This window comes from Podarcis cretensis, assembly GCF_951804945.1.
Source record: "Podarcis cretensis genome assembly, chromosome: 4".
Lineage (NCBI taxonomy): Eukaryota > Metazoa > Chordata > Lepidosauria > Squamata > Lacertidae > Podarcis > Podarcis cretensis.
In genome coordinates this window covers 22,961,364-22,988,233 of record NC_137173.1, presented here as the reverse complement: position 1 = coordinate 22,988,233, position 26,870 = coordinate 22,961,364, and the positions used below count along the sequence as shown (strand labels likewise).

Genomic DNA, 26,870 nt, shown 5'->3' with positions numbered 1-26,870 from the left:
TACCCCTCCACTGCATGGTGAGCTTTGGAGTCCACATGAAAATTGCTTGCTTGAGTCCAAACGGCATCCATAACCATTGTGCTTTGGATAGTCAAGACATTTCCAGTATGTTGTTGCTGGAAGTTGTGTAGTTGAATGCTGTTCTTTTCCTTTTTTTCTTCAGTCTCTCTTTGGGAAAAACTTAATCACCATCCTGAATGAGTATATCACAATGAAATCGAAAGGTAAGAAGGGGTGTTGGGACTGGAAGATACAAGTTATAGATTTTGCTATTTTCTCCATTAGTGGGGGGTATATTGTGCGATATGTTTTCTTTAGATTTATAATCCACACACTACTCGGTGACATCAGGACAGAGTACATAAATTATTAAATACAATTATCTTTTTAAATAAAATAAATTCAAGGTGGCTTAAAATTAGTTTAGAATTTTAAAAAAAGTCACCAATGAAAACAAAAGAGCAGGAGCAATAGACAAAAAACTTAACACCAGCCAGCCACTCAACAGCAGAAAGAAGGGACCAAGAAACTGCAAAGGAAGAGGAAAAACAAAACTAGCCCAGTGGGGACTGAGCAGGGTCAGAGCTGACTGGCTGTTGCTGGGGGAAGGAGGAATGTAATAGAGCATACTTGAAGTTTGCATGACTGGCTGGAACCCTTAGCAGGATTTTTCAACAGTGCGACATTTTCTTACACACCCCACTTGTACATCTAGACGCCTAAAATGTTCCTCTTCATGCTAAAGCAGCAGTGCCATTTTTAAAGAAATTAGAATCATGATCTCTTGATTGTGTAGTCTTTCCAGTTGATTCATAGATGTCAGGGACTCAGCGGGAGCGCAGGGAGGAGAGGAGATGGAAAGCGAGGGGGAGCAATCCGAGGGCAGCGTAGGAGAATATGACAGCAGCTCGATAGATTCCATGAGCCTCTCCAGCGAATCGGAAGATTCACAGAAGGGGGCGCCGATGGGCAGGACAAGGGGCGACCCAAGGGGGACACCCCAGAAGCAAGGGGCCAGCGGGGACTCCCAGAGCAGCAGTTGCAAATCAGGACCAGCTTCCCCACCAGAGCGTAGTGGGGGGGAGGAGTTCCAGGTGTCAGAGCCCACACATGCACCACCAGCGAGAGAAGATGAGTCAGGGTGGACCACGCCTCCATCAGAGAGCGAGTTAACGGTTAAGAGGAAAGTTGCAGGCTGGGCGCGCGCGCCAAGTTCAAAGGTACAGGCGAGCGGCACAGAAGGTAGCCCGGATAGGGAACCAGGTCCTAAAGCCCGCCGGAAGGAGGGGCAAGAATCGTCAGGGTCAGCGTCAGAGGAGTCCAGGAAGGATGAGACCCTAGCGGGCAGGAGGACCCAGAGGAGAAAGGAATTTAGGAAGAGGTGGAGCAAAGCGAGAGTCTTAAACTGGTGTGGAGGGGGAGGAGACTCAGACAGGACTTCGCCGGTCTAAGGTCGGGACGTAGAGCTGCACGCTGCGGCTTTAAAATGGAGACTGAATCTCAATAAAGACTTTTGTACATAACTACAGCCTAGCGTTGGTCCTCTGTGAGCTGGGACCTGGAGGCAGCTCTGACAGTAAGTCCTGTCTCAAATTTCAAAGAACCTCGCAACGTGAGAGGACGCAGCGAGGGGCGAAGATTGGTGCTTCGCGAGCTCACAAAAGCAGCACAAGATGACTACAGAAGAACGACTGGCAGCTTTGCAAGAAGCAGTGGTACAACTTAACGCAGAAATACGAGCGGCAAGGAGGAGAGAAGAGGAATCAGATGCTGTCTGCAAGGATCTGCAAAACAGGTTGGAAATGTTGACTAAACAGGGGCCACCGGCAGCCAAATCCGAAGGGATCGGGCTCGGGAAGAGAGGGGGGAGCCTGGTGTCGCATTTCGATGGGAGTCTGCAGCAATATCCTAACTTCAGAGCAGACGTAGTTTTTGCGCTAAAGTTGCTGGAGAAGGACTTTAGAGATGAGCAGGAGAAAGTAGGCTTCATACTAACGCATCTCCATGGAGAAGCTAAAGCGTGGTTGCGCAATCTGTGGAGAGATAATGATCCAGCTCTCCAAAACGCAAAAGCCTTCATTAAGGCGATGGACGCTTGTTTTTTATCAGAGATAGATGTGGATGTCGCTAGAAGAGAGATTCACGGTCTGAAACAAGGCAGAGCCACTGTAAGGCAATATCATTCCCGCTTTTTTGCATTGGTCAACGCGCTGGGATGGGAAAAGGACTCAGCGTCCGTCAGGGACCTGTTCTGGGAGGGGCTCAACGGGGCTGTGAAAGACGAAATCGCAAGGGGGGAGAGGCCACGGAGCACTCAAGAAGTGGTCCAGAAGGCGCTGACGATTGGGGTGCGGCTGGAAGAACGTCCCTGGAGCAAAGATGAAGGGCGTTGGGGACGCACGCCAGCAAGGGCACCTCCTTTCTTTCCCAGAGACTCAGCGCGCGCTCAATCCACGCCTCCACTGGGAGGGGGAGAGGAGCCGATGGAGATAGGTGGTGCCAAGGCTCAGTCAGCGACCAGAGCCCTCACACCAGGAGCAGCCAAGGTGAAGCCTCCTAGAGGGAACAGGAAGTGTTACATCTGCGAAAGTGCTCAGCATATGGCAAAAGAGTGCCCCCAGAGGCTCCACAAGCACAATGCAGCCTCAGCAAAAGTAACAGAAGCAGTTCAGCAGAGGGAACCGCAGCAGGGAAACGACGAAGTCTGGCTGGAAGCAGAGCCGCTGGGGCCCAGCCAGACGAATCAGTAAAGCAGTCCCCAGGAATCTTACAGCCCACAGACCCCCTCCCGCCCAAACCAGTGGTGCAGCTCACCGCAACACTCCAGCTTCCCAATGGGCTCACCATGGAAGTGCCTATTACCATTGACTCTGGTAGCAATGCAGACTTTATGGGGGTGGATTTCATCAAGCAACATAGCATAGCGCTCCTGCCTGCCACGATGCCCCTGAAAGTAGTGACAGTCGATGGAAGAGAATTGCTGGGGGGACAGGTGGTACAGCAAACGCCGCCAATGGTGATGCGCATTGGAAATCACCGCGAAGTCATCAGCTTCAACGTCACCCAACTGTCAGACACGCCCATAGTGTTGGGCATGAGCTGGTTGGACAGGCACAGCCCGGCATTGGCATGGTACCAGCGTAAATTGACCTTCTGCTCCTCCTACTGCTCAGAACATTGCATCATGACTAACCAGGAGGACGAGGGGCAAGAGGATGACCCACAGCTACAACTGGGCATGCTGCAAGCGGTACCCGACAAGTACAAGGCGTTTTTGGAGGTCTTCTGCGAGAAGGAAGCGGACAAGCTGCCTCCCCACAGACCCTACGACTGCAAGATTGACCTCCTGCCGGGGGCAACGCTGCCGACCGGAAAACTTTACTCCATGTCTGAGGACGAACTGCAAGAGCTCAGGGAGTTCATAGATCACAATTTGAAGCGGGGATTCATCCGAGAATCCAAAGCAGTGGGGGGCAGTCCTGTGTTCTTTGTGAAGAAGAAGGACACGCCCCAGAAGAGGCTTGTAGTTGATTTCAGAATTTTGAATTCGAAAACCAAGCCCACGGCTTTCCCGATGCCCAAGATCGACGACTTGCTCGCGACGGTGAGGAAGGGACGCATCTTCACCAAGCTGGATCTACGAGGGGCGTACAATCTTATACGCATGCGGGAGGGCGACGAGTGGAAGACGGCCATGTTCACGCCCTTGGGCACCTATGAGTATAGGGTTATGCCCTTCGGTTTACAAAATGGCTCCCACTGCTTCCAAGCATTCATGCATCACGTGTTAGCGGGGCTCCTCTACAAGAAGTGTGTCTGCTTCCTGGACGACATTCTGATCTTCTCGGAATCGCAGGAGGCTCACGAGGGAGATGTCAAGGAAGTCCTGCAAAGACTACGGGAGCACAGGCTTTACGCCAAGCTGGAGAAATGCCAGTTCGACATGACGGAGGTGGATTTCCTGGGCTACAAGCTGTCCGACAAGGGAATCGCCATGGACAGTGCCAAGGTACGATCAGTACTGGACTGGAAGAGCCCGCGCAATCGGAAGGAGGTCCAGAGGTTTGTCGGCTTTGCTAACTTTTATCGCAAGTTCATCAAGGGTTTCGCTATGCAGACGGCGGCCATCACGGACACCCTCAGCTCCAAGAAGAAGAAGTTCATCTGGACGGAGCAGGCGGAGCAGTCCTTTCAGAAACTCAAGCGTCTTTTTGCTTCCGAGGAACAACTGCTGCATGTGAACCCCAGCAAGCCCATGAGGGTGGAGACGGATGCCTCCGACAGAGCCGTGGGGGCAGTCCTGTTGCAGCGAGACCCGCAAGGGGATTGGAGGCCGTGTGCTTTCTACTCCAGGAAACTCAGCAAGTCGGAGCAGAACTACACCATCTGGGACAGAGAGTTGCTGGCCATTCATGCAGCATTCAAGGCGTGGCGGCACTTCCTCATCGGAGCCAAACACACGGTGCAAGTTCGCACGGACCATAAGAACCTGGAGTACTGGCGCACGGCGCGGTTCCTGAACCAGAGACACATCCGCTGGGCGGAGTTCTTTGCGGATTTCGACTTCAGGATAGAATATATCCCCGGAGACAACAACGTCATGGCTGATGCGCTATCCAGGAAGCCGCAGTATCTGGAGGAAGCAGCACCGGTAGCGGCCAAACACATTTTCGCACCCAAGGCGTGGGCATGCGCTTCTGCCACAGTAGACCTGGAAGCGATACGGCGCGAGCTGCTAACAGATTCCTTCGCGCGCTCCAAGATGGAGGAGGTGCGCAGCGGCACGGCAAAGGACGACGAGTTCCAGATACGCGACGGACTGCTCCTCCGCAAGGGGGCCATCTACGTACCGGGAGATGAACTCCGCGCGACAGTACTGCAACAGCTACACGACGCACCAAGCGCCGGACATTTCGGCAAGGAAAAGACAGTGGAATTAGTAGCCAGAGACTTTTGGTGGCCCAAGATGCGGGGAGAAGTCGCGGATTATGTCACGAGGTGCGACACCTGCCAAAGGGCCAAGCCAGTACACAGACCGCCGGCGGGACTGTTAGAACCGCTACAGACCCCGTCCGAACCGTGGGAGAGGGTAGCCTTGGACTTTGTCACTGACCTGCCCAGCTCGAGGGGCAAAACAGCAGTACTCGTGGTAGTCGACATGTTCACCAAGATGGCGCACTTCATTCCTTGCGCGAAGGTGGCCACAGCGGAACAGACAGCCAAGCTGTTCATAGACCACGTGTTCAAGGTGCACGGCCTGCCACGGTCTATCCTGTCCGACAGGGGGCGCCAGTTCATCTCGAGTTTCTGGCGGAAGCTGATGGGAATCCTGAACGTCAAGGTCAACCTAGCGTCGGCAAGACACCCGCAGACCAACGGACAAGCGGAGAGGGTCAACGCCGTCATGCAGCAGTACCTGAGATGTTACGCCAACCAGCAGCCCTCGACCTGGGTGGACTATCTGCCCCTGGCCGAGTTTGCCTACAACAACACACAACACGTGTCCACGGGGGTGACACCGTTTTTTGCCAACCACGGGCGACATCCCAGGACCTTCCCGGGCTTAGAGAAGGAGGGGGAGGGGGAGCCACAGGGAGCAGAGGCATTGGCAGAGGAGTTACAGGAGGTCCATGAACAGCTCCGTAGACAGTTAGACCTAGCAAAACACGTATACAAGATGCAAGCAGACAAACACAGAAGAGTGGGGGAGGACATACGGGTAGGGGACTGGGTCTGGTTAGCGGCCCAGGCAGTGCCGGCCAGATCCTTAGCTAAGAAGAAGCTAGGACACAAGCAGTTGGGCCCTTACCTAGTCGAGGCACAGATCAACCCAGTGGCTTTCCGTTTGACACTACCGGAGGGTTCCAGAATGCACCCGGTCTTTCATAGATCGGTGCTAACGCCCTACAAGGCACCTCACAGGTTTCAGGAGCCAGGAACAGCTCCCAGTCCGCTTAGAGATGCACCCATGACAGGGGGGTCGCCGAGGGCGGGGCCACTCAACGAGGTGACGGAGATTTTGGACTCGAGATGGGGGGAAGAGGGCGTCGAATATCTCATCGCAAGGGAAGGTGCCCCGGCCAGCGCCAACAGCTGGGTGCCGTACTATGCGGTGGAGGAGCACTACCTCAAAGACGAGTTCCACGCACTCTTCCCACACAGGCCCATGCCGGAGGATTATTTTGATGAATATCTTTTCACCCCCACACTCTCAGCCAGTACGTTTCAGGGGTTCTCCTCGGCTGAGGAGACGGTTCCAGAGACTACCTCGCCGGAGGGGTCGGTCTCAGACTTGGGTGCGGAGCGCTCTTATTGGTGGGACACTCAACCCGAGGAGGAGTGGCGCAGGAGACTGCTCAGAGGGCCCTGGCACGCAGACTACCCAGAGGAAATGGGGGAACAAGGGGGCATGGACGGGTTGGGGGAGGATCCTGGTTTCGAGCACGCCGGCAACGAGATGGAAGCGGAGGAGAGCGACGTCGATGTACCCGTCACGGACTGGCAGCATGCCAGGGGGGAAGACCGGTATCCGGCAGGCACCCCCATAGCATTGGAGCACCCGGAACCCACGCCAGAAGAGGGGGAGGGGGGAAGGGGGGGCTTCGAGGGGGGGATGGATGTCAGGGACTCAGCGGGAGCGCAGGGAGGAGAGGAGATGGAAAGCGAGGGGGAGCAATCCGAGGGCAGCGTAGGAGAATATGACAGCAGCTCGATAGATTCCATGAGCCTCTCCAGCGAATCGGAAGATTCACAGAAGGGGGCGCCGATGGGCAGGACAAGGGGCGACCCAAGGGGGACACCCCAGAAGCAAGGGGCCAGCGGGGACTCCCAGAGCAGCAGTTGCAAATCAGGACCAGCTTCCCCACCAGAGCGTAGTGGGGGGGAGGAGTTCCAGGTGTCAGAGCCCACACATGCACCACCAGCGAGAGAAGATGAGTCAGGGTGGACCACGCCTCCATCAGAGAGCGAGTTAACGGTTAAGAGGAAAGTTGCAGGCTGGGCGCGCGCGCCAAGTTCAAAGGTACAGGCGAGCGGCACAGAAGGTAGCCCGGATAGGGAACCAGGTCCTAAAGCCCGCCGGAAGGAGGGGCAAGAATCGTCAGGGTCAGCGTCAGAGGAGTCCAGGAAGGATGAGACCCTAGCGGGCAGGAGGACCCAGAGGAGAAAGGAATTTAGGAAGAGGTGGAGCAAAGCGAGAGTCTTAAACTGGTGTGGAGGGGGAGGAGACTCAGACAGGACTTCGCCGGTCTAAGGTCGGGACGTAGAGCTGCACGCTGCGGCTTTAAAATGGAGACTGAATCTCAATAAAGACTTTTGTACATAACTACAGCCTAGCGTTGGTCCTCTGTGAGCTGGGACCTGGAGGCAGCTCTGACAGTAGATCAACCAGTCCTTTTCATATTTGACACAAGTTTTGTCTGACGTGTTTCTTTAAAGAAGCAACAAATGATGTTCCAGCAATGATGTCGTCTTTATGGAAGAAGTTGGACTACACACTTTCTCAAATCAGGTAATTTGTATTGAAATCAAATACTAGTCTGCATGTCACAGGGAACCTTTGTCATCTTATTATAGGGCTACATTCCTCATATATACCGTATTTTTCGCTCCATAAGACGCACCTATATTTTAGAGGGGGAATGCAAGAAAAAAATAATTCTTTAAAGGGAGCGCTGACCAGAGCCTGTATGCATCCCACACTCTGCTCAGCGCTCCCTTTCATGAGCCATGAGGATTGTGTGTGCGGTGCTTGCAGGCTTTTCCCTGAGGAGGGAGAAGGGCAGCCCATCAGTGACGCCTCCTCGGGGAAAAGCCCCCAAGAGCCGCACACACGCTCCACGTGGCTCTTTAAAGGGAGTGTGGCTCTTGGGGGCTTTTGTGGGAGCTGGGGGAAGGGACAGAGCCTTGCGCTTTGTCCCTTCCCCCACCTCTCACAAAAGCCTGGGATAGCCCTGCGAAGCCTCCGCAGGGCAGCAGGATGAAGGCTTCCCATACCCTGCGGAGGCTTTGCATGGCTAAGTGAGAATCCAGAACAGCTAGAGGGAGTGCTGCGCAGCGCTCCCTCTAGCTGTTCTGGCTTCTGGGATAGCCCCGCGAAGCCTGCATTCGCTCCATAAGATGCACACACATTTTCCCTTACTTTTTAGGAGCAAAAAGGGTGTCTTAAAGAGCGAAAAACACGGTACTTGCTACGGTTGCATTTTGGTGACATCTTGGTGTTTTTGTACTGATTTTATCTCACTGATGCTTGTAGGTTATTAGGCGTAGCATGCTGATGTTTTAAAGCTTTGTCTGATCAGAATGACCGAAATGGTGCCGAGGAAAGCTCCAGCCGCCTTTTATGAGCTGGGAGTGGACCACAGTGAAAACTGCTGCAGTCAGGTCCACTCCCAAAGCCTCACCCTGCAGGCTCAGCCAGGTTGGCTGAATTCAAATGGGGGTTTGGTGGGAACTCCTAAAGTGCTTTGTGGTTGGCCCCATGATTTTCAACTACTGGTTGCACAATGGAATTTGCACCGGGGTGGGGGGTATCACAGATGGATGTGATGGGCCGCAACCACCACCCACCCCAAACTGTGTAAGCAGCCACTTCTGCAACCAACCAACCCCAAAGCACATATATAATACTTCCAAAATAAAACCAAGCTTATTTACAACAAAATGTTAATCATGGTGATGGTGTATTTGAAAATTGTTCATTTTACCATAGAAATATGTTACTGTCAGGGACTCAGCGGGAGCGCAGGGAGGAGAGGAGATGGAGAGCGAGGGGGAGCAATCCGAGGGCAGCGTAGGAGAAGATGACAGCAGCCCGAGAGATTCCATGAGCCTCTCCAGCGAATCGGAAGATTCACAGAAGGGGGCGCCGATGGGCAGGGCAAGGGGCGACCCAAGGGGGACACCCCAGAAGCAAGGGGCCAGCGGGGACTCCCAGAGCAGCAGTTGGAAATCAGGACCAGCTTCCCCACCAGAGCGTAGTGGGGGGGAGGAGTCCCAGGTATCAGAGCCCACATATGCACCACCAGCGAGAGAAGATGAGTCAGGGGTGGCCACGCCTCCATCGGAGAGCGAGGGAACGGTCAAGAGGAAAGTTGCAGGCTGGGCGCGCGCGCCAAGTTCAAATGTACAGGCGAGCGGCACAGAAGGTAGCCCGGATAGGGAACCAGGTCCTAAAGCCCGCCGGAAGGAGGGGGAAGAATCATCAGGGTCAGCGTCAGAGGAGTCCAGAAAGGATGAAACCCTAGCGGGCAGGAGGGCCCAGAGGAGAAAGGAACTTAGGAAGAGGTGGAGCAAAGCGAGAGTCTTAAACTGGTGTGGAAGGGGCGGAGACTCAGACGGGACTTCGCCGGTCTAAGGTCGAGACGTAGAGCTGCACGCTGCGGCTTTAAGATGGAGACTGAACCTCAATAAAGACTTTTGTACATAACTACAGCCTAGCGTTGGTCCTCTGTGAGCTGGGACCTGGAGGCAGCTCTGACAGTTACTGATAACAAAATTTTAATTCATGTTTAATTTTGATCCCCACCCCCCATTGCTTTAATCCCTAATCTAAATGTCCATGTAACTATTGTCTCACTAGTCCATATGAAACCAAGTTTCCCTTGCACTTAATTTCACTTGGCAATTTGATTGTTGCAGGAGCATGCAGAATTCTGGTGCATTTTGTGCTCATCAACGGGGTATGTATCAGAAAACATCTCTTTTATGTAATCTTAATTCACCCCTCTAAAACCTTGCAACTTTTCCCAGTCCAAGTGGAAATCGACTGGAAATCAGTCGAATTCATTTCAGTATGACTTGTACATCATAGTATACTTAGAATTGCAATCTTATTGTAATAAGAAATTTTCTGAAATATAGTAGAACTGTTAACATTTGACAGTGTAAATGTGATGGATTTGGCCCATAGAGGCAGAGCTTAATATTTTTGTGGTGTATTAAAGCTGGAAATCCTCCTTTATCTTGTATTTCTGAAGTAAGCATTGAGAGTTTTGTTTTCTTCATCACCCACCCAACAGACTGTACTAGTTCAGAGTGATTGGAAGTAGGGAAACAACAATTGTCTTGATCTGGAAGTGATCCAGGAAAATACCATGTGTTATTTCTGCTGTTTAAATCAGCTCGACTCCATAATCCTGGAATGTGGACAAACTCTTTTCCCTTGTAGCATGTGTCAACACTCCTGAATCTTGTGTGTGATTCCATAGTAGTGCCAGCAAGCAGCTGGCTGCCTCTTTCAGTAGTTGACACCAAATCTATTTAGCAACAAAACTAACTGCATTCCTGATTTGGTTCAAAATTACTTCAGGGGTGAAGGAACATTTGGTTTTACTGCAGTGCCACAATTCAGCTCTCAAAGTAGTAAAGGCACAGCTTAAGAAACTAACAGTCTGTTGAGATGGGCTCCTATCTCCTTTTATTTTATGTCTTTTTTCTAGGCCGCACAAGAAGTGCAATTGCAGATATGAAAAAGCAGAGATGTATTCCACAATCACTTCCCTCAAATTCAGGGTCCTCTGTAGCTCACCAGCCAGGACAACTGAATTCTGCTCCGATGGCAGCCACACCAGTTATTCTTAAACCAACTGTAATCCCAGTTATGGCCCAGACAAGATCAGGTTCTTCATCGGCACCCCAGTTCCAAGTACAAGAAAGCAATATTAACAGTAAGTTTGAATACTCAATTATGTGGTCCTTGGGAGGGTGTCCCAGGGGTTGCACAGTTTAGCACAGTGTTGGGGAACCTCATGCTTGACCTCCAGGCCTCCCTATCTGGCCTATGGGACTCTCCCCAATCCACACACCATCCTGATCCACAACCCAGCTTCACAGCCTCTTTAGGTGTTTACTCCTGTCTGCAGTAGGTCCTTGAACTCTGCTAATGTCTTTAGTTTATCTAGATGGAAGATAGAGAGGGATGTGTGAATGTGAAGAAACTAGCTTACTGTACAAAGGAATAAAATTCACATGTGTTGCTCCACTTACTTTTGCCTCTGGCCCTGCCCACTACTGAAATGTGGCCGCCTGAATGTTGCCCAGAAGGGAACATGGCCTTGGGTTGAAAATGGCTCCCCACCTCTTGTTTAGCAGATCTCCCTCCCTACGTTCAGATACCTGTCAGGTGAAGCAGGAGGTTCTGCCTAAAGAGAAGTTCTCCTATCAGTTGCAGAAACCTCTGCAACTATTCCTGTCCCAACAATGAAGAAGATGAATTGGAGGATACGCATTATCCCTATAAGCTAGCGTACTTCTTTTCTTTTTCGCTGAGACCAGTGGAAAAGAAAACCATTTAAAAACAATACCGCCACCCCACCCCACTTTCCACTCTAGCAGTGTGAACCTGGCAGGGCTTTGATTTTTTTTCTGCTCCTCCACCCTGGGTTGTTCCTCCTTTGCCCCCCAGTTGTTACTGGTCCTTTGTTTTCCATTTGTTTATGTTTGTGAGAGTGGTTAGAATGGATATGCTGAAAGAGCCAGGTGAACTGAAAGCAATGAAACTGGCTTTCTGGCACTAAACCTGGGAAATGTGTTAGAATCTATAGTTTTCCCTGAAAACACAACAAAACATCCTCATGACCTGGTTATTTGAGAGATCATCTTATTGATTTTACACCCAGTAGGTCACTATGTTCTTCTACATGAGAGTTTCTCCTTGACATTCCTAAAATAACTGAATCCCACTCCACAGTAACCCCTAGCAGGGTTTTCAGTGCAGCTGCTCCTTTGCTGTGTGGAATACCATTACTGCTGAGATAAGACAGGCACCCACTGCTTGTACCTGCTGATCAGTTAAATATATTTTTGTTTCAACAAGCTTTTCCACTCAGATGAAAAGGTCTGTCTTAGGTGTTCATTATCGATAGTTTTAAAACCCATCTTTACTTGTTTTTTGTACTGCTTAAAAAACCTTTTCAGGTATTGTTTCTGTAAATTGCCTTGAAACACATGTGGAGGATGATAAAGAAATAAAATGGGGAAAATATTTTGTTTAAAAAGAGAGAAGAGGGAAGTGTCTACCGTTATTTCAATTGCCTGTTGTCATTTGTCATTGCCTTTCCTATTGGCAACAGAAAATGTTTGGTAGCCTAAAAAATCTTAATCCGAAGCAACATTTGTCTCACTCATTTTTCCTTATTAAAGCAGGAGACACTGCAAACTTGGTTTCTGCACCCCAAGAACGGAAGCTTCACTCGAGCATGGTGTCTCCCGGAAAAAGAAAAGGGTAACTGCTAATTTTTGGCTAATGTGTTTTATAATTTATGAATCTTGTTTATGTTTTGAAGGGCACCTAATCCTCTATTTACAACAGTGTATTCACCCTGCTCCTTTTTACTATTCCCTTCTGTATGAATTCATTTGAAGTCACTTCCCTCATTTCTGCCCTCAACCACAGGGCTGCATAGTTCTGCTCACTTACCTGGGAGTAAGCCCCATTGAACTCAATGGGACTTACTTCTGCATAGACATGTATAGGATTGCATAGTTAACCTTGTGTCTACAGACTATAAACCATTAGGTTATGCGGCAAGTACTCTTAACAGGTGTTGATCTCGTTTAAGGCCACTAAGTTCCTCTGAGCAAAGAGCTGGAGGAATGAATAGATAAGATTTACAACATGAGTTGCAGTAAATTTCCTAAATTTATGCCTTTCTCATTTCTTTAAACTTCTGAAATACTTCAGTGACTTCCAGAAGAAAAAAAGCATTGTATCATCGGGATCACAATTATCCAATTGTGATTTACGGGACACTGCAATGGTGGAAGAAGAAAGCTCACCCATGGAAGAAGGAAGTGAACAGCTAGAACTTATAGAGGGTGACCTTCCCGTAAGCCTTTTTAAAAAAAACTGCAGAACAGCATTTACTTTCTTTTTTCTACTCGCCTTTTGTTTCTCCTTCCCCACACCCTTGCAGTTTGTTATTGCAATTCCAGCTTCATTTATTGCTATGAAAAATTCAGGTAATAAGGCATTTTTGAAGACTTTCCAGAGTGTGTCCCTTTTTGGTATAGCTTATAATGGTGTTTCTGGGCCAACTTTTAAATTTAATCCAGAAAGGTTTAGATGTATGACATGTAGTCTCTATGTCTGTACACACAAATGAATGTATAAGGGCCAGCCCAAGAGATTTTGGCACCTGAGGCAGACACCAAAATGGTACCTCCCTCCTCACCAGAGAAGAAGAGGTCAGGGAAGAATTGTATCAGGAACAAGGGGTAGAAGAAAGATTGACATCGGGATCTGCTGTTCCAGTGGACCCTGCTGCATGAAGCGGTCACCTTACCTTGCCTCATGGGTAGGCTAGCCCTGAATGCACATAATAAATGTGCATAAAGTATATAATAGTATATAAAGTATAAATAGGACTTAAATCTTGCTCCTCTTAAGATTGGTTTGGAGACATGAGAGCAATTTAGAATTGCTATAATAAAAGAATCATAAAAACCCTGCGAATCATCTAGTCCAACTCCCTGCAGTGCAGGAATCTTAACTAAACATTCAATGAAGGAGGCACCTCTGGAATAGGGGGGTGGGGTGTTACTTAATAGTGCTGGTAGAATCAGTCTTTTTATCTTTTTTAGTAATTTTGGACTGCTTCAAATTTGTTTTCTAGCAAATGATTATTGAAAATGCCAGAGAGAAAATTCTGAGCAACAAATGTCTTCAGGAGAAGCTAGCTGAAAACATTAACAAATTCTTGGGCAGGTAAAAGAACTTTCTTGACACCTCCTGCCCTGTTCCAAATCTGTAAATTATTTTGGAAGCCTGCTAATTATTTGTAACTGTCTGTTCCAGTGATGGCAATATTTCTCAGACAGCAAAACAGGCAGACAGTGGCCCAACAATACAAGAGTCCTCAATTGATGAATTCCTTGGTCTTCAGGTAAGGTTCCAAGAACTAATGCACACTCATATATAAAATGTATTTGATGCCTGGCATGCATTTGTAAGTGAAAAAGCACACCAAATCGTTAAAGAATCAGCCCACATTTCTTACTTTAAAGCAGACTGCATTACTTGTCACCCACTTAGCCAAGCTGCAGACCACCAGCTGTGTATGACAGCCATCAGGGCTTGATAAACCACCTTCTTTTGCTGTCTTCATGGGACTGCAAAACCAGGGGTGTTAGCAAGGCCAAAGCAGGCCACAGTATGTTGCTGATGCTCCACATTTCATCTTGGTGGCTTGCAAGTTGTGCAGACCTTACAAGTAACTTAGGCACAGTTAACTGGGAATATTATTACCCTGAACCTTATTGAAACTAATGAGAGCTGTACGATAGCACAGTTACCATCCTTTGTGACTATCAATCAGGACTTCTCCTAAAGAAGTTCTTGGTTGTGCTTAAAATCATGGTTTTGGTTGCTATGTCTACACCAGGCATCCCCAACCTTTGGCCCTCCAGATGTTGTGGACTACAATTCCCATCATCCCTGACCATTGGTCCTGTTGGCTAGGGATCATGGGAGTTGTAGGCCAAAACATCTGGAGGGCCGCAGGTTGAGGATGCCTGGTCTACATGATCTGTTAAGTGAATTTTATTTACAAACTGAGTGGTACCCAACTACATTCTACTCAAGAGTAGACTGTTTGAAATTAATGCCTATAAATTAGTAATACACATTAATTTCAGCTGTCCTACTCAGTATGACTAATGTTGGATACAGAAACTGAGGTTGATGTAGTTTTGTAATGAAAATTATTTCAAATATTTTTATACAACGTTTCCAACTACTGAGCCACTGTATTTTGTACTGGCTGAAGTTTCAGAACCATCTTAAAGGGAAACAACACAAAGGACAGTTAAGCAGTCTAGCATACGAATCTTGTGCACTAATAGCAAGCTTGATTGTCTGAATATGGATATGTTTGTAGCCAAAACACTACCATCTGCACACATATGGGGCAATATCTATGGGCTTAGAGAAACTCCATGGTTTCCAAAAATTGAAAAACTTGGGGAAGAAGAACCCAAACAGCCCAGTGAGGACTGAGCATTCTTTGAGGACACAGAGAGCTTGCTGGCTATCAGTTGAGGCAGAGTGAATGGGAAAACTATATTTAAGAGTGGGGCAGATGGGAATGGAGTACCCAGGGAAAGAGTATGGCTGGCTGGGCAGAACCCTGAATTGGGAGTATTCTGCACTACTGATTTGTTGCTGATCCCAATTTATGTGTATATATTTCCCTTGACACCTTTTGGAACTATAGTAGAAACAAGTGCAGTCAAGATGGTTGGTGTCACTTCAGCTTCTACCATTGAGGTCAGGTTTATTTTATAAATTCCTTCTGATTTTTCAAGAAGGTTTTCTTCCTATGTTACCTTTCAACATACATTTTACATCTAGAGAGAACAGTTTACATCTTCTAACTTATTTGTGGATTATTTTTATATCACCTACATAGCAGGGTGAGATTCACATGACCGAAGAAGCCATCCAGGAGATTCTGGAGCAAACAGAGTCGGATCCAGCATTTCAAGGACTCTTCGATATATTTGATTTTGGTGCGGGTTAGTTATCACTTTGAATACTTTGCAATGAAAGGCTAAGGGGTGGTCTGGTTTAATTTCAGTGGGTCTATTCTGAGCATTGGCGACAGTCCTATGTTCTGGTCAATTTCATATGTTGAGAAGTTAGTTATCACCACTTATGAGTTTTGTAGGAACTTGGCATATTATGCCTCATATTGTTGTAAAGTATTTATGGGTATAGCACTTCAGCATTTATGTAGCTGTCTGTAACTGATGCACACCAAGTGCCAGACATGCTCACAGAGGACTCCCTAAATGTGTGGTCTACAGTTCATATCTAGTTTGTTAAATGTCAAGTAGTACAAATATTTGGAATCAATATTTATAACTTTTGCTCTTCCACGATTGCCCAAAATACTTTTATGGATGATTGATTTAGTGGAAACAGAAAAACATACCTGATTAAGGAATATATGTTAGGTATAATTTGTGCATTGAATCAAATATTAGTACCCTTCCAGTTTATTTTTTCCATTTCTTTTAAAACAGGTAAAGCTAAGGGTGGAAGAAATGCTTCTCACAGTATTTCCACTCAGAATGGAGGACTAGAGAATGCAATCTTAGTGGACGAAGAAAGCCTAGGAGCACTTGAAAGTTTTATTGCAACAAAGGAAATCAGTAAGCACTTCTTCAAAGCTTTCCAATTATCTTCAATACTTGTAGAATGTCCTTTTGTTCCAGGGCCTAGAATGTTAATTGTTAACCCTGCACAAATGATAAAACACTATTAAAGACTGGGAGATTTGAGATGTGGAATTGTGGACATGTTAAAATTACTGTTACTGCAGTCCTGTGTACACAAAGTAGGAAGTGAATCCTATTGAAATGGATGGGACTAACTTCTAGATAAACATCCAAAGGGCTGGGCTGCAAGTTGCTTAATTGACATTTGAGTTTCTTTGAGACTTCAGTCTTCTTTTGAAAAGGTGAGCCTTGTTGTTCTTTATATAGCCTAATGATAACAGCTGCTTTGACTTCTAACCAAGGTAACTTTGTCCCCTTCTCTCCTTTCCGTAAATCAGCTTAGAATGACAGCTAATGCCAACTGTTGGCTTTGGAGTTCAAATGCCATTCTGATTACATTCTGAATACAAGTCAGTAGCACAAAACTAGATTTAAGAGCATGTGCTAAAGTAACTCCCCAATACTAGCCTGAATTAGTTTCTATATGCTGCAAACCATTACCAGCAAAGTGGAGATTATTCAGACCACAGGTCCTACATTGTGGTGTGCAGAGTCCAGCCCACTCTTTAGTTTAGAGAGTATGCTAGTTCCACTATAGCCATCTCTCTTTCAGCCCAATAAGTCTTTCTCCAGCACCCCATGGGTCGTGGATGGAGTCCCATCATGCTCTTTGTGGGATACGTAAGTGGTAAAGCAATGCTACAGCCTGAATGAGTGAAAATAGAGGGGGAGGGGTACTAACCTGTTTCCAGAATTCACCTGTCTTGGAGGTGAAAGACCAGGGTGGGCTTAATGAACTTATTTCATATGGCACTTGTGTGTGTTATGTCCCATATATTTTTGTAGCACCATGGATTTCAGTGAAGCTGACGACCTTCATAGTACTATGATAATGTAAATGGATGACAAATTGTTTCCCTGTCTTTAAACTAGACTCATATATTGTATTAGACAAAATCAGCTTCATAGCTGTTATCATAGAAGCATAGAGTTGGAAGGGAGCCTGAGGGTCATCTAGTCCAACCCCTTGCAATGCAGGAATCCCAACTAGATCATACATGACTGATGACCATCCAACCTCTGCTTAAAAATCTCCGAGGAAGGGGAGTCCACCACCTCTTGAGGGAGTCTCTTCCATGGTCAAACATCTCTTACTGTCAGAAAGTTCTTTAGTTGAAATCTCCTTTCTTATAACTTGAATCCATTAAATACAGCTTTGTAAATTCAGAGTGCAAGATATCCCCAAACAATAATAGCTACCCCAAACAATTACCATTACTACTGCACTGAGAAATTAGAAAAAAAAATAGATGAGAAACTTTAAAACCAGATGGTTCTATTACTCCTTGAACTTATGCTTATGATATTTTAAACGACTTCCAATCACTTAAGACACAACAATCAAATATTTTCTAATAAAATACTCATCTGTACATAGAAGGGTGGGGTTGCTGGGGATTTTCTTCTAAAGGGGAGAGTTTCAGATGCTGGATAATGGTCCTCCCTGGATAAAGGGAGGGCAAAACAATGACATGGTTCTTAAGAAGCCAGTGCAATTTTTTTAGAATCTCCATGGAGGTTTTACAATGTGTTTTACACAAAAGTGGTGTAATCTATTTTTGTAACATTATTCTGGTATAGGGTGTCCTACAACACTAGATTGTAGTGAAACTGTGTTGATCTGTTGCAGGTGATAATTCCCAAGTAACTCTGTCGTACACAGAAGATCATTCAAAAGAAGCACATGTTCCAAAGACTGGTTGCAGTGGTAGTGAAGTCACCTTGGAAGAAAACCTGGAGATGCAAAATGTAGGAGTTGAAAAATTTCCCAGGGACTCTAAAGTGAGGAGTGAAAGTGACCCTGTAGAAATGGGAATGGCTAGCCAAAGAACCAAGCACAATACAGTCTTTGAATCTGAGCAGAATCATGTCTCTGACCCAGAGTTCAGTGGACACAGTGTAGGCTCTTGCAGCAAACAAGGAACAGCAGCGAGAGACGGTAGAACTGATAAAGACCTCTTATGTCAAGATCTTCAAAACTTGCCTCATTTGCAGTATGATCAGTTGGGTGTGATGCATATCTCACTGTCTGGAGGAGCAGAGAGTTGTTCATTGTCTAATAATATACTAGCGGAAAGGACAAATGCAAAATTGCTATCCCCTCTGAGAGCTGTCCGAAATGAAATGCTGAAAGGAACTATTGCAGCCAACTCTAGCCATCCAGCAGAAACAAATAAAAATCTAGAGCACATAATGGGACAGCCAGCTGAACTTCCTGTACCTGGCCAGCAAAACTCAGACAGTCATGCTGCCTCTGATTGTCAAAACCAGGATAAAATTGAGTCTGATTCTGCTGCAGCATTTGTAGCGAATGCATCTGATCCAAACGCTGTAGATCTCCAGCTTGAAGTTGTGGATACTTCCAACAGCCTTCATTCAGATGATCAGCCTGTGCAGCAAGAACTTTGTTCAAAACCTCAAAACCAGAAATTGGAAGGCTCTGAAACCTCACAGATAGAAATGCAAGAGCCATCATCTTCCACAAAATCAGATGCAGATAGCTTATTTCGGTCTTCTGATAATGAGGGGCGTTCAGAGAGATCTACTGATAGCAACCCCACCACATCTGCTGCGTGTTGCTCTCCTCCTCCAGAATCAGTGGGAAAATCAAGTCCAGGGAACAAAGAATCAGGCAGTGTTTCCTCTAGTAGTCAAGCCACAGATGTAGATCCCTCCAGCGTAGTTTCCTTAAAAATCATTATCAGCGATGACACATTCATTTCAGCAGATGCCGAGCTGAACAATGCAGTTTCCAGCATCGCTGGAGAAAACTTGCCGACTATAATCCTGTCCTCGCCAGCTAAATCACCAGCCAAGCTAACGGGACCAGCCAGATGCATAACTTCGGAAGAGGTTGAAAGAACTGGGGATTCAGCTTTGGTAGAACAGAATCTTCTTGTGCTCAGACCTCAAGACTCTGTCGCGAGTACACTCAACATATCAAATGAGGAGTGTGCTGTTTTTTCCATTGCTGGGACGTCCAGCGTTGCCAAGGATGGGGGATTTATACAGCTGATGCCAGCCACGAACACATCTTTCAGCAACTCCAATGGTGTCTATATTGCCACCTGTATGACTGAGCCAGCTTTAAATACAAACGTTACTCCCTCAAACTTGGTTATGTTGCCTAGCAGTTCAGCATCTCTTGCATCGCAGGTTCCAACATCACAGCAATTACGGACTCCTCCTAGAACAAGCAACTTGTTTGCCATGAACCCGCCAATGTCGCCAAACTTTTCACAGGGTAACTGTTGGTTTAAAACCGTAACTGAAGTTTATACTGGTTTTGGTCATAAGTCTGTTGCTTTACTATTTAAATGAGTTAGAACTTACATATTACATTGCTCTTCACTTGTAGGTAACTTATAAAATGTGTTTATGGTAGCCAGATGCAAAAATCATGCAGCTGATTTCAAAATAATCCAGTTTCCCATAATAGAAGCAGAAGAGTTTCATTGTATGGTTTACTTTCAAATGGTTCCTGTGACCAGTAATATCTAAAGCTTGATTCCATGGATTTAATACCCATTTAGCACTATGGAATTTGTGCTTAACTTGTGACAAGTCAAAAATCAGTGGGTGGCAAGTAAATTGACATATTTGCTTCTTTAGAATTAAGTACCAAGGATCTTGAGTGGTATGCGCATGCATTCAAATACGAAGAAAAGTTGATTTAAGAAAGCTACCCCTTTGGGTTAGAGGCTGAGATTTGTTTGTTTCTGGATCTCACTATTTGTTTCTGAAGCTCACATAACTAGTCTGGAGTGAAAGCTGTATTCTGGCTTGAAGTTTGCTCTAAAAATGGAATGAGAACTAAGAGCAGTATACTAACAGTTGCCTCACCCTTAGGATACCTACTGGGTTGCATGATCAGTGATCATGGATGATGAGAGCTCCTGTCCACAACATCTGGAGGGCACTACACTGGTTACCTCTGCTATAAGACATTAAGTTGATGGTTGCCTTGCACATCCCCCCGAGTTATTGTTTGAAGCTCTAGACTGGAGCACCTAACCAATATGTTGAGATGGGAGAAAGCAAAACAAAGGAGCCCTTCCTGGAATTGAAATGCATTGGGGAAGCCTGGTTTCTTAGGAACACATACACAAAACAAGGGCTTCTGCATTTGTTCCAATGTCAGGACAGTCGCAGGGGTTTCTTTGCTTCTTTTCTTGCCTTATTGTTCATCTGCCACACAAATACTTGCTAAAATAGACGTGAATGCAGGCAACGTGTCAGACATTACTTCCTCCGTATAGCTGTGTAGCTAGCAAAGGCTGGGTCACTCCCATGCAGAAGAACATATTTCTATTTTAGCCCTTTGCTTTAAAGAACTTGCTGTCTGCAACCTGCTGTATATATAGGATGGTGTTCTTCATAGCAAGATATCTCAGCTTAGTAGCAATAATGTGGTTAGAGCTATTTACTGCTCTTTCTTTAAAGAGCTTATAGCTGCTTATATAGGGTTCCCAGGGAGTCTGCCTTCCAGGTAGCTTACAGGGTCATACACACTTAGGCTTACTGGTAGAACAGTGCCATTTGCTTTTGGACCATTCTCTAACATTGGATCATTGGCACAGAGAGTGAGAGAGACTCTCTGAGTAAGTACTAACAGCTTGCTCACATGAGTCCTTTGATTTTCAGGTTCTGCCATCATAATCGCATCTCCAGTACAACCTGTTTTGCAAGGAATGGTGGGAATGATTCCTGTATCTTTAATGGGGCAAAATGGACATACATTCTCAGATCCTTCCCGTCAGGTAAAACGCTGCTGCTAAATTTCCATACTGTCATTCTTGAGTTGGAAAATCTTGTGAGAAACCTTCATTGTGCTTTCACTTTTTCCAAGGTTCTGCACATGCCAGTACAGACTTCTTTGGGTGGTAGTGTTCCTAAACTACCTCTCCCTCCTAAATCTCAGAGGATCCCAAGAAACAAGACAAACGCAGGTGAGTTAGCGATGTAGGGAAGGGAAATCTATTTCTAGCATGGGAAGAATTCATAGGTTACCAGCTCAAATCTGATTCCTTCCTCAGCAGCCCAAGATACTCAGTTCTGCAGGTAGAAACTATTGTAGCAGACTGTATATAATGTTTGACTTGTCTTTTTCTTCCATATGAACTTATTTGAAACCTAGAGTACAGTGGTGCCTCGCAAGACGAAAAGAATCCGTTCCGCGAGTCTCTTCGTCTAGCGGTTTTTTCGTCTTGCGAAGCAAGCCCATTAGCGGATTAGCGCTATTAGCGGCTTTTAGCAGCTCTTAGCGGATAAGCAGCTTAGAAAAAGGGGGGGAATGCGAGGCATTCGTCTTGCGGGGCACCACTGTATGCTGCTTTAGATGCTGTTAATTTTTTTTTAAAATCCAGACTTGTTTCTTTTAATTAACAGTTTGATTTTTAAACAAATGTTGTAGGAAAGTTGGTACCCAGTGGATCTGAGCCTATAAATCGTCCTGCTTCTCGTGCACAAAGGTCAGTTGCATTCCATAAAATGTGGGGTTTTTTTCTCTGTTCTCAACATTTCTGGGAAGGCACTCGCATGGTAAAATATATGAGCAGTCCATAGTTATTTCTGCCATTTGCAGTGATAATGTTTAGGCATTGCAATCATGGGAGCTGCTGGCAAACATAATAGTGATCACTAACTTCACACATTATATTTTTTCACTTGAGTGGTTTGGACTGTTTTCTACATTGTTCCTTAGTAGCCTTTGGAATTTTGGCTTATAGCAACTGATAGGGAGTAGAAACTTTCTTGCAGCTGTTACTTTCCATTTGTTCAAAGAATTTCGTTTTTAAAATAGTGGCAAACATGTATTTTAACATGAATGTTTAAATGAGGGTTAAGAAACTTTATTGGGTAGTTAAATTAAAGTGGGTATATCTTCTCCCTATTAGTTGCCTCCAGGGCCTTGGTCTTTAGACGAAAAACTTTTCTGGGATTTGGACAAGGAGGCACCTCTAGAGCTTAGCCTTCCTTTACAATGAAACAGTCCTAAGTTTTTAAGGCCCGAGGTGGTTTTGTGTACATTCAGCAAATTTTACATGTTTTGTGATGGGTAAAGTTCACAACTGGAAAACCTTTAAAATTAATTATGTGCTTTTTTTATTTATTTATTTTTACGTGCATGGAGGGTGTTCTGCTTCTCTTCACCCTTTTGTTACTTCAGTAAAGCAAAAGTTGAGCTATTCAAGATTTTTAAACTGAAGGTGGGGATGTCCCCTTAAACCAACTTGTTTGGTACTCTCTGCTACTAACATGGCTGAGTTTATAGCCTTCAGCAATAGCTTTTAAAAAGATACCAAAATAATTGAAAATAGAAATTTCATGACAGAATTGTCAGATAATCCCTACCCTTTTCCCCCATTCAGAAATGCAAACTCAGACAAGAATGTTTGTGCAGAATTGAAAAAGAAGCTGGAGACAGTTGCTCTCGACACCCTAAGTTCCGCTTCCAAACAGAATGAAAGCCATAGGAGAGTGCTTTGCTTTGACAACACTCTGGCTGCTCCAGTAGGAAGTATTCCAGCATCACAGAAAGAAAGGAGTGAAAACCCTTTATGCTCTGGGAATTCTCCCAGCGCTGTGCTTTCAACTGCTAAAACTCAGTCCTGCAAGAGGGAGCGAGAGAGAACTTTGCCTAGGATTTTATGTAAGCCTGATATTACTAGCAGAAACTTGACTGCAAAGGACAGCCAATCTGAGAAGAGACATTCAGGTCCAGGATTGGCATCGGATGTGTTAAGAAAACAGACGGCAAATAAAGAGAACGAATTGGAAAGGACTGTTGACAAACCCCCCAAAAACCAGGAGGTGGCGACTCTCTCAAACGGCCAACAGAACGTTAGCCTTCATAATGAGAAGAACAGCTCCTCTGCTCAGGAACTGACTAAAAAGCAGGGGCTGCAGTCAAATGCAAATTGCAAAATTTCAGCAGCTTTACCTTCAAAGGAGCCAAAAAAAGACCAAAACAGATCTGCCAACCAAGCCCATTGTTTGACCAGTCCATTAACTAAACAAGCTGTGGAAATGCTGCATGACATTCAGAGGCAAAGCCCCGCTAGTAAACTTCCTGAAAATGTGGATTTGCCAGTACCACGCACACCTTCAGGAACTGGCGATAGACACTCTGAGGATACCTTTGATATAATAAGGACGCCCACATGTAGACGGTATAGTGAAGACAGTACAACACCAAGGATCATGGTCCCTCCAGCTACGCCTGACTTGCCAGCCTGTAGCCCAGCTAGTGAAACAGGCAGTGAAAACAGTGTTAGTATGGCTGCCCACACTTTAATGATACTTTCACGAGCAGCCATTGCAAGGACTAGTACCACTACGCCTCTTAAAGACAATACGCAACAGTTTAGGTCTTTGAGAAGTGCAAAAAAAAGGAAACCAGAAGACATGGTTGAATGTGAGAGGAATGCCCGGACTGCCAGTAAAAAAGATATGCAGAACTTTACAGTGCCAATAAAAAAGAAGAAAGTGAAGGTAAGTAAACTAGTCCTTTCAAACATAATTGCATGGTACTGTTTCTTTTCCAGCACAGCACCTACAGGCAGAAGAAGAGTTTACAGCTTTTAATCCCATTGTCTAGCTAAATGGCCCAGAATAGGAAACATCATAATGTATCCTGTAATATGCCTTTTCTCAAGCTCACATTGGCATTCCTAAACTAATGGAAACGGTTCCTTCATTTTTTACTTGTCACAACTTTTCAGAAGAAATCTTTGGCTGAGGAGACATCTCCCCATCTTTAGAGCTTGTCTTAATGAATCTTTAGAATCACAGTTGCTTGCTTAACCAATGTTTGCAAGCTAGCCTGTATTGGCCTGCTGTAGTTGTAAGAGACTGCAGGTATTGCAACCTTTATGATTATTTTTTTAATAGCTATGAAGTTTTGGTACACTTACCAGTTGACCATTTAAGCCTATGTCCACTGTTGGACTACATATACTTACATATAGACTTGAGAAGTAAACAAAATTAGATTGGGGAAGAATCTCAATAGGTGTTGATGCAGAACATTTAAATGTCACGGGTCAGGGATGGTTTGTTCCAAAGGTTGATTTTGCCTTTTGGGCAGGATGAGACGTGATCCTGGTTTTTAATTTATTTAATGCCCAAAAAGTGGTGGGTGGAAAGCAGCCCAATATTATAAGTGTAGGCCTGCATAATCCCAAAGAACTGTACAAGCTACTTTTGAAAAAGACAGGAGATCCCACTCATTGGTTTATACAGATAAACATGTTTTTGTGTTGAGTTCTGTGGAACTAAGCAATTTAAGCACCTAGATCTTGTTTGCCTAAATGGTTGTGTGTTTTTTTCCTTTTTCAGCAGAAGAAGCTACCAATCGCATTTCCTGCTGGAATGGATGTGGATAAATTTTTGTTATCTTTGCATTATGATGAATAAAAATTGAACTGTTCATTGGTCTTTTGCAACTTTGAGGTGAAATAACAAAATTGGAGTGCAGTTGATGCATTCAAGTGTCACTGCATATTTAAAAAGGCACGCTGGTTCTGAAGAAAGTTGCTAGCTTATAAATAACTTGGCAGATCAACTTCTGAGAAAGCACTTAATGTACAACCAGTTAAGTTTGCACAGTTATACTTGTGGGGATAATGTAAATATTGTACAGCTGTTGGAGTTGTAAAACAACAAGGTACTACTTTTATTAACACTGGGGGTTGGATGTGTTTTGCAAAATGTGCACATTAACTGCTCAGACATTTTCAGTGTTATACATTGTTGAGCCAAATTACGCTTAAAAGCAGGTTCTGTTGAATTGTGGAACTTGCTTTCCAGTCATTGTGCTTGGGGTTATAGCCCAGGACAGATAGCTGGCTCAAGTTGGAAAACATAATGTAATGGTTAGCCAAGTCTTAAATTGGATAGCTAGCTAACTTCTAACGATAACAATTCAGCTTGTCTTACAGAGGGAATTTCCCCAACCTGGTTCCCTTGTGCCTGTCTTTTCCTCTAGTTGCAAATCTGTTACAATAAAGGCTTTTTCAACTTTCTTACTATATTTACGAATATTAAGAGGCATTTTATTTTTATTTCATTTAACTTTAAAATACACCTGTAAATGACACTAACCCAGTGTGGTGTGTTTTCGAACATTTCCTAAAAGTTGTTGTATTTAACACACACCCTTAATAGGAATTCCTCTTCCCAAAGAGATGTTTGAACCATGACTGCCATGAATTGGGATTTTTAACCGAAGCCGTTGACAATGGAGGAGGGGGGAATCTGTTGTCTCCTTTTTCTGGTACAGCTCCTCAGGAGGACAGGATTTCCTAAAAAGGATACCCTATAGAACCAACTGCTCTGTTGTAGTGTGGTGCTAAAGTTCAGCCACAATGTTATCAGTTGTGAGAGAGCAGATTACTCACACTAGTGTAGCTTAGGAATCCCTACAATATAGCTTTGTTCATTTTTTTTTAATTTTCAGCTGCTTTTTAATGTGGAAGCAAATGATCACAGTTGCTCAAGGTATGCAGCTCTGGCTATTTCTTAGGGAAACTTTATATCAATCAAGAAAAGTTTGGGAGGTAGTACCTTGCCAGTATATCACTTTTATGCAAACATTTTCCTCAGTGTTTATGAGGTTCCTGAGCAATCCTTTGTAAAGGTATAATAGCAAATGTTAGGTGCAACATCCAGTTGTGTCCACTTTCTTGTGCAACAGGATTTCCAGTTTACCATGTTTTTCACTCTATAACACGCACCTGACCATAACATGCACATAGTTTTTAGAGGAGGAAAAGAAAAAAAATTTCTGAATGAAACAGTGGATGTATCATTTTTGTGCTTCATGCTGTGGCCACAGACATGTGATTTGACGGTGAGTTTGGGGTAGCCCAATGCAAAAATCCTGAGAATCCATATGGATCTGTGCTTTGTAACCACGTTTTTGCACCATTGTGGCCCCAGGCAACAGTGGGTGTGTGATATTTTTGGTGCAGGCTGTAGCCATGGAAATGCTATGTGATCTGATGGTGAATTTGGGGTGACCCAATTTCAAGATCCTGAGGATCCATGTGGATCCGTGCTTTGTAACCACGTTTTAAGTGGGGAGGGAAGGAAAAACACAGAAGGGACAAGGAGCATGAGAGGGGTGTGCGGAGAAGCAGCTGGCTAACGGGAGGGAGGAAAGGAAGGCAAAAGTTTTCCCCCACCCACCCAAGCCAGCCCTCCCTCCCTCTCTCTCTTTCCCACCTGCATGTTTTCCGGCTGCCTGCGAGTCCCTAGAATGCTGGACGCAGCAGCAGCAGCACGGAGAGGAGGAGGTGGTGGCTGTCAGCTGTGCTCCTAGACTACGGAACCTGAGCCAGGTGGGCTGGAGCCTGCGCGCAGTGTGACTAGGAAGGAATTAGAAGGGAGGACGCGATCCTTTCCTTTCCCCTCTGCTTGCCAGGAGGGCAGGGGATTTCCCTGCTCTTTGTTGCGTTTGAGTAAACACAGCAACCAAAAACGGAAGAGGGTGGGCAGTAAGACCTTGAGGCAGAATGCAGGAAAGCAGCAGCTTCCTCTCTCCAGCCTTCCTGCCTCCGCGCAATCTGATTTTTGCCCCTGCGCTCGGG

General features: G+C 45.6%; 1 protein-coding gene and 1 long non-coding RNA gene across 7 annotated transcripts in view; one reads left to right on the top strand and one right to left on the bottom strand.

Moving 5' to 3' along the window:
• Positions 1-25,312, top strand: part of NPAT (nuclear protein, coactivator of histone transcription) — a 29,181-nt gene extending 3,869 nt beyond the window's left edge. The window contains exons 3-18 of one of the 6 annotated variants that reach the window (XM_079973326.1): positions 164-224; positions 7,438-7,510; positions 9,640-9,680; positions 10,440-10,667; positions 12,145-12,223; positions 12,683-12,827; positions 13,614-13,705; positions 13,796-13,883; positions 15,408-15,507; positions 16,024-16,152; positions 17,909-19,522; positions 20,923-21,038; positions 21,128-21,227; positions 21,692-21,749; positions 22,650-23,772; positions 24,619-25,312. In XM_079973326.1, the coding sequence (XP_079829452.1) occupies positions 164-224; positions 7,438-7,510; positions 9,640-9,680; positions 10,440-10,667; positions 12,145-12,223; positions 12,683-12,827; positions 13,614-13,705; positions 13,796-13,883; positions 15,408-15,507; positions 16,024-16,152; positions 17,909-19,522; positions 20,923-21,038; positions 21,128-21,227; positions 21,692-21,749; positions 22,650-23,772; positions 24,619-24,696 (4,125 nt within the window). In that variant the 3' untranslated portion in view covers positions 24,697-25,312. Of the gene's footprint in view, positions 1-163; positions 225-7,437; positions 7,511-9,639; positions 9,681-10,439; positions 10,668-12,141; positions 12,224-12,682; positions 12,828-13,613; positions 13,706-13,795; positions 13,884-15,407; positions 15,514-16,023; positions 16,153-17,908; positions 19,523-20,922; positions 21,039-21,127; positions 21,228-21,691; positions 21,750-22,649; positions 23,773-24,618 lie in introns of those variants that run through there. The other 5 variants (XM_079973323.1, XM_079973325.1, XM_079973324.1 and 2 more) reach the window with 5 other exon arrangements.
• On the bottom strand, positions 16,114-17,901 carry LOC307215246. Its single transcript, XR_013838423.1, has 2 exons — positions 17,653-17,901; positions 16,114-16,239 (listed from the first exon to the last, which is right to left on the bottom strand). It is a non-coding gene; the product is annotated as an uncharacterized lncRNA (long non-coding RNA).
• Positions 25,313-26,870: the final 1,558 nt, after the last annotated feature.